General features: G+C 38.6%; 1 protein-coding gene across 1 annotated transcript in view; it reads left to right on the top strand.

Annotated features, from left to right (window-relative positions):
* Nucleotides 1-19279, top strand: part of ITPKB (inositol-trisphosphate 3-kinase B) — a 1126253-nt gene that overhangs the window by 635774 nt on the left and 471200 nt on the right. Inside the window, exon 3 of the mRNA XM_044059604.1 lies at nucleotides 18468-18567. Coding sequence (XP_043915539.1) covers nucleotides 18468-18567 — 100 coding nt within the window. The remainder of the gene's footprint in view (nucleotides 1-18467; nucleotides 18568-19279) is intronic.

Consider the following 19279-nt stretch of genomic DNA (forward strand, 5'->3'; position numbering starts at 1 on the left):
CTTGGCTCTGTCTGATCCGTCCGTCCTCTGCCTCGACTCGCGGACCTGCTCCTTGTTGGTAGTGGAAATTGCAGTCCCACTGGACGTGGACTGCCTAAAAAAGTAGGTGTTGCTAGTTGCAACTCATCATTACCTTTTTGTATACTACCATTGATCTCACAATGGACCTGGGTTTGATTTACCAAAACTTTCTTTTTAGGGACCGCTGTTTCATTCAGTGAGCGGTCACAACCTAACTCAATAGTTACAGGGCTCCTCCTATCCGACTTCCTGCACGCTCTCAGCCTCAGGATTCGTCATAGCAGTAAAATCTCTTTTACTGTTGGTCTCGACATGATTCAAGGAGGTTTGACTTATCAGTTCAATTCCACGGCCAGTACCATTTCTATTACAACCAATCAAAGGGACTGCTCTCGGCCACATAAACACCTGACCTGCAGAGAAGTCCGATCTGTCCCTTTGCAGTTTTTTGAGTTTAACTTGTGTTAGCCTACAACCATAGGCAAACACGTTGTCTAACATATCGTTAAAGAATTTCGTTAGCACACTTGGTTCATACTTTGCACAAATATCTAGATATTTAGATTTAACCATAGACAACAACTTGGATTCCTCTTTCTCAGCCGATTCAATCAATAATTTTAAATCTCCAAAACTAGTCTGGATATTGAGTTTCTGCCAGGCGGAAAGCAGAACAGGGTCACAATCTACCTGAGCAGGCATTTTTAAGATTCTAAGACCCCTATGAATGATACCTTCAGAGATACAAGTCTGTAGATGGTATTTTTCGAACTGAGTCCTTTTTAATTTCAGTAGATCTTTCTGAATTGTAAATAATTCACTCTACAGTGCAACATAGTCAACATTTATGGTGTCTTCATTCTCTAAAAGAGCACTACCACATAACAACATAACAAGGGGTTGTACTTTTCGCTCACCTTTGAGATAAACTGACTCACATTATTATTGGTCCATAAGTCATTCAAAGTAGGTGTATAATCCAATTCAATGTCTTCCGAATTAATAGCAGTGCCTATTGCCATAATCCTGGCTCTGTTGGAACAGCAAAGGAACAGATAAATAGAAAATATAAAAATTCCAACTATAACCAGGTACCTCAGAAAAGAAATAAAATTTAGTCTTAAAGAACAAACCTTTGCATAGATGATATGGTCCTTTTGAATGTACATATGTTTTGACATATGTTTCTATATTCGTTTTTAAGTGTTTTTAAACATGTTTATATATGCATGTATTTATGTTTTAAGTTTTGGTTCTATGTATAAAATATTTTACTACAATATGCCTTTAAGAATGACTTGGAGATTCATATGGTAATTAGTATAAATAGAGATGTCAGCATTTTAATTTAGTACACCTGAAGAAGCCTACCTGGTGAAAGCGCTTGTGTTCTGTGTTCTGTGTTTTTTGGATAATAAACCTTTAAAGCCTGGAGCCTTACCTCAGTGCCATTTTTGCTGTTTCTATGTATTTTAGAATGTTTCCAAAAATATTGCACTAAAATGGTACATTATTACACCAGTTGACCAAAACTTAGTCTATCTTTAATGGTTTATAGAAAGAATACAGAAATGCATCACTCAGTAGTCAAACCAAGGAGATATTGGTATGAACTGACCGCAGTGCAGTGGAAATTTAGACAGACATGAACCCAGTTTCACCCAACAAAACATAAACATACTGTCAGTGAATCAATCAGAAAGAGAGAAAAGGCTGTCAAACGTACCATGTCTTCATTATGGGTAATAGTGTGTGCTCATTATAAACAATATTGAATGAAAGTTTAAAATGAGTTTTGATTTATTTCCTCTTCTATGACTTCCCCAGTGAATGAATGTATACTATAAGTGAACATGTACAAGGCTTGTCACCCCAAGTGAAGCAGGTCATAGTGTTTCTGGATACTTTAAGGGCAACACCGCCTGTGACTGGCTGTTTTGTATGCAGTTTCCGATATATACATATATATATATATATATATATATATATATATATATATATATATCTATATATCTATATATATATTTTTTTTTTCTAGGTTCTTTTTTCAGTGCTTGCCAACCATCAAACTTCCCCTTGTCGTCCTTCCGTCCATTTATTCCCTCACCTTTAGGGAGTACCCAGCAGAACTGTGAGAGATAACTGGTGAGGGTGTCATACATACAACCTTGTAGGTAATTTGAACATTCACCTGCATCTTAGCAATGAGGGCCTTCCTAAGTTAGGCTTAATACCCTATGCTGTTTGCTTTTGTGAACACCCGTGTCACCACAGGATGTCCCCCGCCCACCCTGTGCATCTGAGTGCTTGCATTCACATGGTAATGAGGACTACCATGACTGACTTGCCATTGTCAAGCCAATGTCAGTGGTTCTGCCCTTTTTTATGCTTGCATGGTAGCAGTTAGTTGACCAGAAGACTCCTATTCTTCTTTCCAGAAGAGATGAGATGGCATCAGCTACTCACATCCCGCCCCAATGCCTGGCTCTTTTAGCACCTATGTCACCATTCAAACTCATGTTATATAGGCCATTCTCAGAGCTTTATCCCTCCATGCTGAAAAGCTGGTCATGGTGCATTTCTCTCCCTCATGATTACAGTTAGAATCATCCCGCAGTGTAGTTACACAAAAGATTATTGTTATGTGTAGCTCTCAGGCAGCTGTCACCCTGCACTTCTACCTTCCTCTTGTAGGTCAGCCTTTCTGACTACCCTGCTTCTTGGGATTCAGAATCATTTTTGCTCCTTTTTCTGCTGCTTTCTGTATGTTTCCAGTGGGAAAAACATTTTTGGATGCAAGGATCTGTGTATTTATACACAACAACCAACTGATGTTAACACCTGCTTCTTAATGGATGAGTCCTCGTTTGTGCATTGCTGACTGAAAAGGTGTTTTTGTGTAGTTTTTACACATTATATCATGACAATTACTTGTGTTGCTTGCTGTGCAAACATCGCTAGAAGCTGTTGTGTTAGCTTATATTCATATGTGCCTGTGTTTTCGAACTACATAATATGAACATACTGTGTGAAGCTTTTGATTTGCTGTTATTTTGACATTCATAACTAACTGGGCACCAGTGTTATACATACATATATATCATTTTAGGTAAGTTGTTGTTGTGTCTTTCGGCTTTTCCCGGTTAGGGGTCGCCACAGCGGAACTCCGGTCTGCTAATGATTGGTAGTTGATTTTTACATGCCGAGTTACCAGCCCTGGCGCACAACCTTCAACGAAGGTACGCCCATTCACGTATGTCTCCACGCAGGAGACGCTCTAGCTGAGAATCGAACCGGACAGTGTCTTACTGTGAGGCGACAACTCTACCGCAGCATCACCACCGCGGTACGTATACTGTAAAAACCTACCATGGAATTTAGTAGTGTCCTACAATGAAGAGAATGGGGAGAATGTGAAAGGAAGTCCGTAGGCACTTGCTATACCAAGTAAATCATTCATGTTCAGGAAGAGTTATGTGTTCTGTCCCTTTTGGGTTTGGTCAGTGCATGGAGTATTCACTTAGGGTAATACTAACAAACATCCTTTGCATGTACCATGTGAGATAGCAGGAGTGAATGTTAGCAGGAAAGGAGCAGTGCATTCATACACACCTTGACACACATGTGGGGGGGGGCTGTTATATATCTGGGGGGCTGTTATATATCTGAGTCACTCACACAAATCCCTTGGATGTGAAAACAAAGATGCATTTGGCACATAAGAGGGAGGTTATATGTCTGAGCCCAGTGCATGTGACAGCAGAGGTGCAGAGTTGGCAGTATGTCCCACAGGCCGAACAGAAATGCCTGTGCTGAATGAAGGCATTCGGGTAGGTTGTACAGTACACAGCACACTGTCAGCCCAGGACCAGTGACCACTGGTAGGGATGTACAGTCTCAGCAGACAGAGCATCATGAGATGAAAGGACTACAAAAGACCTAGTGGGAGCAGAAAATGTACCAGCGATAATAGTTTTGGTAATAGTACTTTCATCCAACCTTATCACTAGTGAACACTGACTACTGCACAGCCTTCAGGTGACCCCCATCATCCTGTTGTTTCATTCTGAAGTCCCCACCTGCATTTCAGTTTGCATCCTTATCTGAGTTTTAGAAACTCCCCTTGTGATTACTTGTCATGTCTGCAAATTCATTTGAATTTTCTTGTTCTCCTAGTGTGCTTCTGCTAGGAGGCTTTATTAAGATTTACTCACTGTTTACTGTCCTTTCTCCAAGAAATTCTTTGGAACAGATTTGTGAGTGCAGTCAGTATTCTAGGAGCTGCACCATCTTAAAATGCATCTTCTTCGTTGTGCAGGTATATTGTAAGAAATCTTACAAGAGTGCAGAAAATGATTTCCAATTAGTAGCTTTACATTTGGAAATCTAAAAATGTGCTGATTCATCTGTATATTTTTGTATTGTTTTAGAGAACTGTCAACTGATTCCATAATTCAAGTAAAGTATAAGTATAGTTTTCGTAGTAGATTGTTTACTGTTCTCCACATGAATTGTATTCAAGTAAAAATTCAGACAGGATTCTTAAAATACTTTGTATAATAAGTAGTTAAAAAACTCCATCCAAGTTTATTAAGTTATCTTAAGATCTGGTTCTCATACAGACATTTCACATTCAGTGTTTAGACATTTTTCAAGAAGTTTATTTTTTTCTTCCCACTCACCTTCCTGAGACCTCACAATGTCTCCAATGGCTATACTCAGTTGTCTCATTTTCAGGCATCCCCTGGCTTGATGAGAATCCTATGTCTCATTTGTTCCAGCCCAGAAAGCCAAATCAATCCACTCATTTCCCCTTCTGGTGAGAATTGGGTGGTAGGGAACAGGCTAGCTTCAGGTCCTAAGGAATGGTCTATTTATCCCTCCTACCAGAGGGGCTTGCTGACTTGCAGTTGCTGAATGGTGAGGAGGAGGAATGCATGTTGCCATACACACCTCCTCCTTTTCCTGCTCTGCATTGATGGTGCAAGACAACCTGACCATTATTGGTGTGTAATTCATCTAGGTTCCTCTAGGTGTCATGTGTGTTATGAACGCAACAGCCTCCCTTCCACCAACAGCACGAGTGAGTTGGCTCAGCTGTTCAATCTTATCCTATCCCAGTTAGTCCCTCAGATGCCTGTGCCGCTAAACCATCACTGTCTACTTGTGCTGTAGTCAGGGATTTATCCCTGTACTCTGAGGGGCCGGGGCATAACTGTTTCAACTAACTGTCCAAAATTTTGCAGAATGCCAAGAGTCTTGTCTCGTATGTTTGGGCTGTTTCTTATACTTTTTGTTTTTTTGTTTTTCTGTTAAATCTTTGAACTAAAGTAACTAAATAATGACAGACAGAGTTTCAGACTTATGAAGATACATGCTAATGCAAAATCTGTTATTCTGTCAAGCTTTTAAATTTATAAGAGCAATATTTAAAATCTGTCCCTACTTTTGGACCTTTGTCCCCCATTATGTTTTCATTGTCCAGAATTTTTATGTTAAAAGGTTGAAAGGTATAGGCCCAAGTTTTTCAGGAAGTTTATTTATGAATTATTGACATGTAGTACACATTTTCCTGTTTAATCCAATCTTGGGAATTTGAGTATTGCCATTGTGCTGTGTTTTATTTATGTTGTTGTCCTGTTTTTCATATATCTGCGTTTTATGTTTCCTGTTTTGCAATGCTGCTGTTTTTTTTTTCCCTGTCCCTAGGGCATGTGCGGAAATGAGGAGCTACATACTTTGAATATCTTTCTTAATAATCTTGTGTTTTCAGTGTGAAGCAACTATTCATCACTGATAGATCTCTTTTATTTATAGCATGCATTGCTGTTGGGCGATTAGAAAAGGCAGTGTGACATTTGAATAGCATTTCTTCCAGGTGCTGCTTGTTCTTTAGGAAAGGTTGGTTAAACAAATAAGCTTGAGCTGTTTTTCCGAGTTCAGTGCCAGTTGTTAAGAGTTGTAATAAAAGCATTTAACTTGCCTAGACTTGCATGATTTGGATGACAGCAGCAGAACTTGCTCGTTCTTTACTAATAAAGATCATTATTGCAATTTCAACTGATAAGGATATTTTTTTTATTAATCCCAGGAACAGTCATCTCAAGAAAAAAGAGCAGTTAAAACTTGAAAGTTTCCTTCCCCTCCTTTTTGACATTAGTATGGAAAACAAATAGTGAGCCTAGCTGCAGATTTAGTTTAGCTCCAGCAAGTGATGTAGAATCACTGTTTCTGAACATCATGAGTGAAACTACAACATCGCTTTTAACAGCTGGAGGGCCCTGTAGGTGTTGCAGTTAATGGAATCAACACCTGTCTTGTAGCACCAGAAATGACTTTTCTGACTGTCAGTAAATTTTAAAACGTAAGCTGAACTTTTGACAGATGTGAAGTCATAGCCCTGTGGTGTGCAGCTCACTTTCTGATGCAGTATGGTGGTACTTCCTTAAGCTTTGCTGAGTTCACTAAAAATAGCATTAAGAAAATTGGGTTCTCCTTCAAGGTTTGGTGGGTGTGCAGCAGTAGAATGTTCAGTGTGATGTGGATTTAGTATAGTAGGAGGCAAGATGTGGCTCTGGGAAACTTCACAGGGAGATCATTGAGGAATCAGAGCTTGTGTAACCTTATGGAAGGTGAAATGGCCAAGGAATTGGGTTCCGTCACAAGTACTCTCTGCTTGGTCTGTTTGAATAGGCTTAAGTCTGTGTTGATAAGAAACAGCTGTTGTTCTTGCCTTGATGAAACTCCTGACTCAAGTGGAAGACAGCCTGTCACCAAGATTGATGATAGAATGGTGTCATTAAGCATTTAGTTTCTTTAGAGATCATGTCTGAAATCTGCTTGGGATATGATAGTTCTCTTCATCATTTTTTAGTGTTATATGAAAGGTACAGAAGTGAAAGCCCCATATTTGCATACATGATACACTTACGGCAAGGGCTACACTATTTAAGGCATGATTAAACCATAAGCCAGTTTTAAGTACTGGGCATAGGTTAGTTCCATTAGTGGATGAGCTTTGATGTGACTTTTTTGTGGTGGGTTAAGATGGAAGTAGTGTCTGAGCCTACTCTGCAGATCTCTGCTAGAGACACCATGTGAATAGTTGGATTATCTAGGCTGCCTGTGTTCAATCAGGTCAGATGTCTTGATGTTATCCTTAGCATCAGACTGCATCTTTTTTCTTTATGATCCAGTGTCTAGAACGTTTGTTACTGCTTAGGTACTATTGCAAGGGGTAATGCTTACTGTCCATTCTGCTGCCTTGCCAACTTTAATACATAGATTACTGACTAACTTGGATATCTGCAGTATAAACTGGAGACAGTTTACCAAAAATGGCATCTAAGAAAGCCGCATCCCACTTATAGTCCACCTGAATACTTTTTTCTTAGTAAAACAGTATTTTCACGTGCCAGACATTTTTTCTCTGCTGGTGTTGATGGGGGAGGGGGTTCATCTGTTGAGACTTTTGCACCTTGGTATTACTAGGAAATAAAAGTGTCTCCTGTCTGAAGTAGTTATGTTTGGTAAAGACCCATTTCCTTTTTCATCTGCTGTGATTGAGTACCTAAATTTCAGATATGACATTTGGCAGCCCATTTGACTCTCCTTAATACCCTTAGCTCAGATTGCTGGCATCAATTTATACAGCCTGCAGTTAAGGACAGGTAGCTTTTGAACAGGCTTGCCACCATTTTGAAACTGCAGTCTGTCCTTCTGCTATCTTCTCTGGTACTCAGTAAGCTTTCCTTCACCTTGAAGGTGCTGAAAGTTAGAATTCCATTTGTTGGGGTTATTCCTTTTGTACCATTAAAACTATTCATTATCAGTCATTGAGTGACTATATTTAAGCTGTATTTTTAAACAAGAAACATCTGTATTAAATTATCACTTATGACATAGGCACTCATCCATTTATATAAATGAAAATAAACCATATTGACATATTTCATAGCTGCAAACATTATACATCACTTACAATCTATCCAGTCATTGCCAGTCAAGCATTACATAGCTCATTCAACTCCTGCCTTCTTCTAAACATCATTTCTCTTCCAAAACATTATTCTGCATGTATTGCTTCCGCAATTCCCATTTTTCTATATAATTTGCTCCTACCCTTTTCTAAAGATCCCATTTCTAGTACTTTTATTTTTGTCACTGTATTCATTACTTCAAGTACAGTTAGTTTAGAGTTTGATTTCCATTTTCTAGTAATTGCTTTTTGGTAGCCACCATAATTAGACTCAGCAAGGCCTTACTATGTCTAAGCAATTCTGATTCTGTATCATAGCTCAAAAAATCATTTCCTTGGTTACACCAAATTGCCTGTCCAGTATTTCTTATAGAGTAGTCTGTAGGGAATTTTTAATGTCTGCTAATTCATCACAGTCTCAAAATATATGTTCCCAATTACCTCTTTCTTCCCCATCGCACCTCCAACATTTGTAATCTATCTGAGGAAAACTTCTTTGGAGTCTAGTTGGGGTATAAAAATATGTATGCAAACACTTCTAAGCAAAGACCCTAACTCTTCTAGACATTGCTGCATATTTGGGGGTCATGCATATACCCCTCACTGTTTCTGTGTGAATTGCTTATTCAGTATTGTGAAAAACTGAGGGGCTGCCAGCCAAGCCAGATAGAATTTTGTAAATAATTCTATGCCATTGTAAATATTACATGATCCACAGTCTGGTTTCACAAATGTAAGAAAACTGTGTTATGTGCTAAGCTTCAAAAAATGTAACCACAGTGCACCCTGCTGGAAGAAAGCTGATAAGTAAAGAATTTTACAACTGTGTGTGATCTCAAGCTCAGAGACAGGATGTCTGGACCAGGAAATTCTTTCCATTGTCCTAAGACAGAGATAATTACTAGGTTTCACATGTAAAGTGTCTTTTATTGCTGTGGCTTTCTGGCAGGTGCAGATTACAAAGAAATGTTATTTTAAGTTCTGTGAGCCTGGCCTTAAGCAGAAGTGTCAAGAATGATGTAATCTGAAGTGACTCAGCAGTAGTGTGTATTATCAATTTAAGACTTTCTCAGAGGTAAAGATTTAGCATTTTGCATTTGTGTCTGAACCTGAACACATTAGCTCACCAGCACTTGGTTTGCTCTGTAAGTAAGACCAAGATCTTAGTATTTCTCTTAGAAATAGATAGGAATATAGCTGTTTTCTATAGTTATGTCAGACTGTCCTACAATGTTATTTTGAAGTATTTCCTGTGATTTCTGAACTCTCTAATGCCATTGTGTTGAATTAATAAGTATTGTCTTGTGTTTTTTATTATTTATTATTAAAATATATTTAAATCTTTTAACTATGGCTGCTTTGTATTGAGATAATTTAAGCTCTTAGCGTACTTGCATGTATTTGGTGATACTGTATAGGCCATTCCTAAATAGCCTTAAAGTGTCAGTCACACTTACCAGTTGGATAACAGTAACATTGCACAGTAGAATTGGACACTCTTTGGCAAGGGCCTTTAGAGTAGCTGATAAGAGTAGTTGGTGGCAGTGGATTACAACCTTATAGGCCTGGCAGAGGGGGCATAGCTAGTGAACCTGTGCCAGCCTTCCCCAGGAGTGTCTGTGTGTTGATCTATAAATCAAATCTCAAAGTGTGTGTGTGTGTGTGTGTGTGTGTGTGTGTGTGTGTGTGTGTGTGTGTGTCGCTACTTGGGCAGAGACACAAAGCGCCGGTTGGACGGAGGCGGTACTGGAGGTTTTGGCTTGACTACTCGGCTGAGATTTGAACCCTATAGTGGTGCCAGTGGGGAGTCTTACTGGGGATTTGGAGAGAAAGGGAGAAACCAGCCCCAGACTGACTGTGATCTCTGTGTGCTCTTAAGGGAAATTGTACTTTACTGTGTGTGTACTTGTTATCCTCCCAGTGTGGACACCCCCCCAATGGTGTTAGTGGTGAGAAGTGAAGCTCCTTGATTACTGGGTCAGTGCACAAGCATGACAAATATATCTTCCAAATCTGTTCTAATCTCCTTTGATTGGCTCTTACAGTTATCATGCAATATTTTATATGTCCTACTAATTATTCCTTTTTTAACAGTAGCTTCTTTTCTAGATTCTACAAAAAATTATACCAGTGCTGTTTTTTTTTTTTTTGCTTAGGATTTGCCTGTTTCTTTCTTTTTACCTATACTCTGCCTTCCTTATCAAGGACTGATATCAATCTCTAGCCTGCACTCCAAATAAATTCTTGTCCTCTTCCCATTCTGTTACCTTTCCCTCTTTAATTGTTTGGTCCTATACCTTGGTTCTTTTGCCAGCTTTCTGCACTAAATTCCAGCCCTCTCTAGCCTATTGTCTGTATCCATAATTGCAGTCATCCCTATCGGCAGAATCTCTTTTCTCCATCCCCGTGTTGACCTAGTTCTTAAAGTACTTTATGTTACTTTATGAATATAATATTCTGTATGGTTATTGTTATTCTCCTTAAGGATCTGCATCCAAAATTCCAGTTTCTCCTTGTTTCTTGAGCTTTCCCCCTGTTTCATCATCATCCCCTTCCACTTTGAATTATTGCTTTATACTTGTACTATGCATGTGAGCCTTAACTGTGTAGCTCTGAAATACCCCTTCAGATGAGGTAATCCCACACCATTTTGTTCCATTGGAATGATCAGCTTATCCCACGTGACTTTTCTCATCTTCCCCTCCCAGATAAAATCCTTCAACTCTTTATTAATTGCTATTCACATCTTCTCTGGTTGAATAAAAGGTTTACTGTTGAAATTCCAAAACTGCATTCGTCAACCGGTTACAATGGTTGATCCAAAATGCAGAATTTAGAACTCTGAGATAGCAGCCATGGCAAAAATGAATACATCGACATCTCTAGTTTGATGTATTCGACATAGCAGGAGGTGACGCCAGTCACTTATGCTATGTACCTTAACATACCGTTACACTCTACAGTCAGTGATATGTTAATTGTACTATTTTGCAGGGGGCTACAATCCCCTGCACCCCCTGCAAAGTAAATATACCAACTCCAAGATCGCATTACAGTGAGGAAAAGGGCTAATTCCCTGTTCCTCACTGAACCGTAATCTGCGTGCACATTGCTGAACTCAGATACTTGAGCTACACTACCAATTCACTGTAGTGTAGTCAATGTATTTTGGTTCGGCATTCTGCCCATTTGAAAATTGCCTTTTGACCACATGTCAGTCGAGGACAGGGACTTTGGAGATTTAATAGTAAACTGATAAAAATATGCCTGACTTATGTATAAAACTAAAGGGACCAAAAATATTTTCAGTGCTTATATCTTGCTATCCATATTGATCAAGTAAAGCTTCCAATTTCTCAGTTTTTGTGTTATATTTTATTTAGTCTATTCCCACATATCCGTAGTTGCCTCAACAGAATCCTTTTTCATCCATATTCCTAAGTGCTTCATTTTAACATGTCCCCATAAATATGGGTATTGCTGAATCAACTAATGTGTGGGTACATAGTTTATAGCTATTGCCTTTGTTTTACCTTCATTAATTTTGTATCCTGAAAATACTTTAAACTGTCTCAGACTGTTCCACAGCACTGGAATGTCCATTTCTGGTTTTATCCGGTATAGAATAATATAATCAGCAAATAAAGCCTACCATGCCAATTATATCCTTGAATTTCCGAGTCCCTTATTTTCTTTGCCAGTGGTTCTAAATATAACACAAATAATACAAGGGGAAGAGGACACTCCTACCTGGTTCCTCTGCTCAAACAGAACTTAGCAGAGAGGAACAAACCCACTTTAATTTTCATTTCTGATTCCTCGTATAGCCTCCTAAGCATTTAAGCCATATTAAGTCAACTAAAGAAAAAGAAAGTCCAAAGGTACAAATTACTAAAACTTAAATAATTACATACTTACATGCTTATAATTTTAGTTAGCAAGTAATATGGCAGGTGGAGAAATTGATAATTGCACAGGTCTAGTTGTCAGGCTTATAACTTGTTGGCCTTCAATCAACTTAATTACTCTAACCCAGAGTTGATGTTTATGGCTTCCCATATATCTGTCAGTACTATTTTGAAGGAGTTTTTGACTGACCAGCTGTGATCATAAGGATAAGCTAATTTCATAATCTTTGAAGGTGCTGCATAATGTGTCTGTCATATTTTTCTTTTCTTTTCTTGCTATCCCATCCTTTACTTTGTTGACCATTACCTTCCTGCATCTCACTGAAATCTGTCAACAATAGGGGCCATCATCCTGACTGTGACATCCCTCCTCTGTGCCAGTAATCAAGCAGCCTGAATCTTCACCACTGACCTTGGTGAGGGATGTTCACTTTTAGCAAAGATGGAGACGCACAGTATTTCCAGATGCAGCTCTGTGCATCAAGTACAGTTTCCCTTAAGAGCACACAGGGAACACATGCAGTCTGGGGTCTGGGATTCTCTTTCTCTCCAGGCCCCCGATAAGACTCCCCACCGGCACAGCTGTAGAGTTGAGTCCTCATTTGAGTGTCCAAGCCAAGTCCTCCACCACCCTCTCTATGAAACCAGTGCTCTGTGTCCCTGCTCCAAGCTGCTGACACGCACAGTCTTTGAGATTTGATTTGCAGACACACACACACACACACACACACACACACACACACACACACACACACACACACACACACACACACACACACACACACACACACACACACACACACACACACACCTGGGAAAAGCTGGCACAGATTTACTCACTTTGCTACCATTTGCCCAGACTATAAGGTAGTTACTGCCACCAGACACTCCAAAACCAGCTACTCTAAGGCTCTTACAAGGGTACTCAATTATACTGAGTGAAATTAATACTAAAACAAATAGTAATGTTGACCAAACAGCAAGGCTTTCAGGAGTGGCCACAGTGTCACAAATAAATATAAGTACTCTCAAAGGTTAAATATTCTCTAAAGGACCAGCCACAGTGAAAAGTTTAAATATATTTAATAATAAATATTAAAAACATGCAAATATTAAATATCTGTTTCCAAAAAACACCAGAGTTTCAATCACAGGAAATATTAAAATAGCACAAGTGAATAGATTCACACAGATACAGAAAACTAGTCCTTAACTAATCTCACTGTATTTTCCTAACTGATCTAAGTAATGTATATTCCCTGGTTACTTACTAAAGCAAGGCAAGATGAAGTAGGTGAGTGATCCTTCTGTATCAGGTTTCAAAAACAGACTGCCTTGAGACTTCTGTTTCATCTAGTGTTAAAACATCCTTTCAGTCTGGATTACAGAATGACACCACCTACATCTGGTCATCTGACTTCTGGTTCCCATTCTACCCCTACTAGAAACTGAAACAGAATTTCACAAATAAGTGTTACCATATACACAGATAGAGCTTTGCTAAGATGTGTTCTAGCATCTGGAAGCCATAAAACCATTTCAACATTTCCATCATCCAGGGTAGCAATTAGTTCACTGCTAAAGACAATACAGAAGGCTTCACAATACAGGCTTTTTGTCTCTGGCTGCATTGATATCTGTGAGATACAATCTTTATGGCCTAAATTAAGTAATTTAATTTCAGGATATTTTTTTAAAAGTTAGCTGGGGCTAAGCTTAACTTCTTCTCTTCCAGTATCCTCTGTTACAATATATATATTTAATCAGTTACAATACAGTCTGACATACAGGTGTATTTCTTTTTTTGTCCAGCAGGACCCACTCTTGGTACATTTTTAACACAAGCAACGTTACAAATGCATTTTCAACACAAGCACCTGTACAAATCAGCTTGACATACAAATGACATATAATTCTTTTCAAAACTCCAGCTAGCTATGCTGACATATGCTACATATCCACTGCCCTACTTCTCCTGACATAGCTGGCAATACCTCACATTGTCACACTGACAACCATCAGGGTTTCCTGTAACCCCTCCCCCCCAAACAGCATCTTGGGTAAGTGGAAATCCCACAATACAGGCCTCTTACATGTGAATGCAAGTGCATGCTCACTGCCTGGTACTTCTAATGAGTTCTGCTTCGTATGTACTGTTCCCTGACCTTTGCAGTGTTCCGCTGTGCTGCCCCGGCTTTGTCAGGTGTCAGTTTTACCTTCTCTTCTAGGATGCTGCAGAATGATGAGCTAGCAGTGGATAGTCACTGTCTTCCTATTATCGGATCCAGGGTCATCTGAGTCACAGTGTGGTCTTTGTCCCTGTGCAGCACAAAGATAGCACTTTTTCCTGTTGCCATCCATTTGTGGTAGTTCTCCCATCTGGTGCTGGCACCAAGTACTACTTTCCAGGCAGACTGTCACACAGAACTGGATCAGTCAATAGCATTGTAGATGAGGTAGACGTGAACTCTTTGTAACTCATAAGAAACTGAATATCACATTTCCTAAAGCTTTTCAAAATGTTCTATTACTTGATTTTTCTAGGAAGGAATCATTGTACTTTTTCATTTTGTCACAGAAGGCTTGATAATAGGTTACAGACAGAATGCGGCACTTTTTATGAAGGGTCAGACCAGTTAAGTATAAAATGGTATAATGAACTCCTTGGGGTGGCTAGACTTGCCCATTAGGGTAAGACTGGCCACGGAATATATTTTTTCCTGACTTTGTCACTTTGGTAAGTATACACTGGTCAGAGTTTAAGTTATTGGTACCACTTATTCCTAATGCTTTAGTGATGTTTCTGATTTTATGGTGTCACCATTTATTTTGTAATCGTAATTTGTATTATTTTACCAAGTCTTGTGACATGAAATGTATTGGATTTAAATGTCAGGCTGTTACTACTGCACCAGCTATGTCTTTTTTATAGGCCATCTTGGAGAGGTTTGGCATCTTTTGTTGATGTGCTGTGCTACCGTTTACAAATACAGATATATTTTGTTATCCAGACAACATTTCCTACTCTTGTATGTGAGAAGAATTGTCAAAAAGAAGTGGCCCAGTGCCAAATGAGTGGCTGGCTTACATTTCTGTGTACTTCATAAGATTACCTTTGTCAGGTCAGAAAAGTACTAGTGAGTTGAGGATATCTCTGAAATCGCTACTGTCCTCTGCTGTACCAGCTTATCTACCAGGCTGAAATCAGGCAGTTTCCATATCAAGGACTTGAACTCTGTATCTTTCTGATGTGAAGCAGGAGTACTTATCGTTGCACTGACATTTATAGAATAAATACATTTATCAAGAAAGAGGAGCTTGTTCTTTCTTGTGAAGTCTCCTCTGTCTTTACTTTCTGCTGAAAATGTCTTCTTGAAAATCCAATGTTACCTTTCAGTGCATTTGACGACCAGGTTGCTTAGTAATACTACCCATCCTGGAATTAACGTACTGCTAGCTTAAGATTCTTATGTCCAATTGATCTGTTTGAACTGAAGATGGATTTTACTGAACAACTGTTTTAGCTATTTGTTTTAACAACTTTGCTGTTTTGTAGTAGTATTTAATTTCCTGGCTGTTAGATTTTTTCTCAGTACTAGCAGTCTGTTTGGCCCAATGTATGGAATTTGTTTGACTTCTACAAACGATACAGAACCAGTGTTGTTCATAGGTTCATAGGTACTTAGTGGGCTACTGATCCATGAGGACCTCATGAAGCTATTCCCATGACATTTTTAGCCCTTGTAATTTAGGTACAGATGACCCAGAGGCATTTCATCCATTCATCCAGATTATGTTTGACTAGTGTAAGAGAAGTACTTTGCTCTTTGTGGAGAGGAAGATGACTCCAAAGAAGTGGTATTCTCAGTGATGCACATCTATCCATCTAGTATGTTTTGTTAATGTTGTAGAAATTAAAATGTCTTGAGTTGGTGTTTATGCCACCACTGACAGAAATCTGCATGCAGTAGCCTCTATGATACTGAGAACATGAACAAGACTTTGAGATAGTGAGTGTAGAGGAGAAAGTGTTGTGGTCATTCAAGTTGTGTTTAGTGTTTGGACGGGTACATACCAAAGGGGGCTTTTTACTCAATGATCAACCTAATAAGTGTTGACATGTAACAACATCTTCAGAACTTTGCTAAACTGTAGTTCAATGAGTGACTTAGTTAAAAAAAACAAGACTTCAGTCTAACTAGATATATAATAGCACTTTTCTAATCTCTGTGAAACATCACCAGAGTGTAGCAAAGACATATTCTGGCCCTTTGGTACAGTGCCTAAATCACAAAACACTGCCTGACTGTGATGTAAGCAGCCACAATTACCCCATACGCACTTCCAGGGTGTGGCAGATCTTAGATAGTATTCTGGACTGCAGTAAAATGAACAAGTTGTTTTACATCAATGAATAAAGGACATATTAAATATTTTTTCACTTTGTCATTAGTAATGATGGTCTGCTCTACAAAACAATGGTCTTACTTGTGCAGTAGACAGGTGTTTTTTTACAGATCTTTAGCCATCAAAAAGGACTTCATATTCCTTGCTTATTTTTCCCATCAGTTGTCATTTACACATTAAATAATGTTTCCTTTTGGGAAAATAAGTGCATTCATTTTCTGCTGACAGAATGAATTGCAAAGTGCCAATTGCCCATATTTCCCTTTGAAGCGAAATAGTTGCTTAAATGGTAACAACATTTAGCTAAATTTAAGGTATTTTTTCAGAAATTACTGGGGATTTCCAAATCAACTTTTTTTTCCATATTGGATCATACTTGGAATGTCATGTCATTTTATGTCATCGGCAGTGTACAACTCTGTAGAATTTAAAGTGTTATAATGTGCTAAAATATAAGTTTAACGAAGTGTAATACATATGCAGAATTCAAGTGCCTTTCACGCATGACTTCAGTTATTAAACAGACTATTAAAGCTTTGTTAGGATGACTGATGTCAATCAAAGAATTGTATGTCACTGAAACACACATTCATATCAAGGATGTAAATTAACTTTTTTTTTCATGTGTGTAGTAAGTGCACATAGTGGTAATAGATTCACATGTTGTAGTTAAGGTGTTGCATTAGCTGACAAAATGGTGCACTACAGGCACACACACAGGAAAAAAACACATTGAATTGTTTATATAATAAATGCATATGGACTCTTTTATGGTTAATTATAAAATGTTGTACTGACTTACATTATGGTACACATGTCACTATTTCATTATGGTATCTGCCTTTTGTTTTCAGCCATAAAACGAGTTACATTTTCTTTGCTCATTTTATTCTGGTGTGTGCTTATTTAGAACATAGTCTTGCTTACCAGTTGGGAGTAAGTACAGTTAACTATGCACAGGTGACAACCAGTGTAATGATCAAGTGTACAAGACAGAAAACAATCTGATAACAGTATGCACACAGTAACAATCGCAAAAAGTGGTGTGGCTCAGGAATATACACTGTATCTGACTGGTACCAAGTGGGTTTCAGTGTACAACAGATATATTGGGACAGATTTAGAAGATGAGCATATTATATTCTGTCTGTATGCAAAAAGATGGGAATCAGAAGTAGGTCTCCAAACTGAGCCCTCGTGAATAATTAATTAGGTATTTTGACATTGTAAAGTGCATGGGTGTCTTTTGGTACTACGTTGATGGGCTACAGACCCTTCAAATTAAAAAGCTTTTTAAGTTTTTATTTTGTTAATTTTTATTAAAAAATAGTCGCCTTTCCAGGTTTTGGACTCAACTGCATGCCTATGCTGGAGTTCTTATAACTTGGCACAGGCTTGACTCATTTCAAAATAGACCTTTGTTTAAACATTTGCCCCAGATGAAATTAAGATGATTATAACATATTACAGATACTCTTGCAGTTTCTGAGGAGCAGAAGTTGGGGGGAGGGGGGCTGGGCGGGGGCTGATGAATGAAGTAGCAAGCAGCTATTTCACACTGGCTTAGACTGCATCAGGTGACTGGTGCCTAAGACAGCCTGAATGCAAGTGAAATAAAGCTGCACTGGTATGTGGACTAACACATGTGGGGCAAAGTACCCATAAAGACTTACAAAGTAAAAAATCGTGGGACACTGATATGTCCTTAAGGGGTCATTTTGATATATCCCATGGGCCACCACTACAGGAGGTTTAAGGAATTACATAGTGAAGAGGCTAGTTTAGCTGGGTCTTTCTTGCATTTTATTAACTGAATATTTTTATCTGTGTTACCTTTTTTGCCCTTTATCTATATTCCTTCCAGTGACTGCTACTGCCAATATCAGTTCATCCAACACCCCTGTACATACACACGCACGCACGCAGAACTAAGTAACTGGTAACAGTGAACAACTTGCAAAAGTAGTACGGCATATTGATTTCTGTGAATGTTTAATACACCATGTGTTTCTTATCCATTGTGGAATACCCTTGGGAATCTATTGCCAGAAGTACATGTGTTGCATTTCTTTTACAGTTGTTATATATGAGAAAACTAACACTAAACTGTCTTCTCTCATGAGTATTTTTCTTTTCTTTTCTTTTTCCTACAGAGCAAATCCTGGAGAAAAATTAGAAACATGGTACAGTGGTCCCCTTTTCTGCTGTCCTTCAGGAAGAAATACCCATGGATTCAGCTGGCTGGGCATACAGGTAATTCTGGTTTTAGTGCACAACTGGGGAAGGGCTGCACTTCAAAATATATCAAGAAGCGAGTGATCATATTTTACATCAAGGGTGCCTGTGATCTAAGATACATATCATGAATATTTATATTTGACAACATTTAGAGCAGAGGAGCTGATCTGTGCCTCACTCCCCCCAGTGGCATTGAAATGTGTGTTTAACTTGAAAACCAACATGGAGTCATTTGTTGCTGTGAGTAATTGTTTTAAAACTACACTGATCTGTGTTGCATGTTGCTATGCCTTATGGTTTCTTCAGCAACTAAAGGGGGATTCATGGCCTTGCAGTGATTCACTACCCTTGTTATATACTAAGCTTTGTGCTGGCACTCAGTACTGGGATATAATCAGCTAAGCCCAACATGTATGCTTGTATAATAGCACTGCATGTTTGCTGACAGTGTATTTTGTCAGCCCTTACTTAGTGCTGAATGACTGTGAGCATATCATTTAACATCTTTTTACTCCCAAATCACATGTGAAAAAAATTTGACTTTATACTGGTATTCCTCTTGAATGTATGGGTTATAAAGAATTTATTCTGATACACCTTCATATTGAACTGCATGTTAAACATTTCACTTTGAAATAACATGATGCTGTTTTCCTGACCGTGCTATTTAAATGTTACAGAGGTTGTCTGTAAAGATACAATGGAAAAGTTTGGCACATTGGATACC

This window comes from Protopterus annectens, chromosome 1.part2, assembly GCF_019279795.1.
Source record: "Protopterus annectens isolate FY-2018-M chromosome 1.part2, PAN1.0, whole genome shotgun sequence".
NCBI classification, from domain to species: Eukaryota; Metazoa; Chordata; order Ceratodontiformes; family Protopteridae; genus Protopterus; species Protopterus annectens.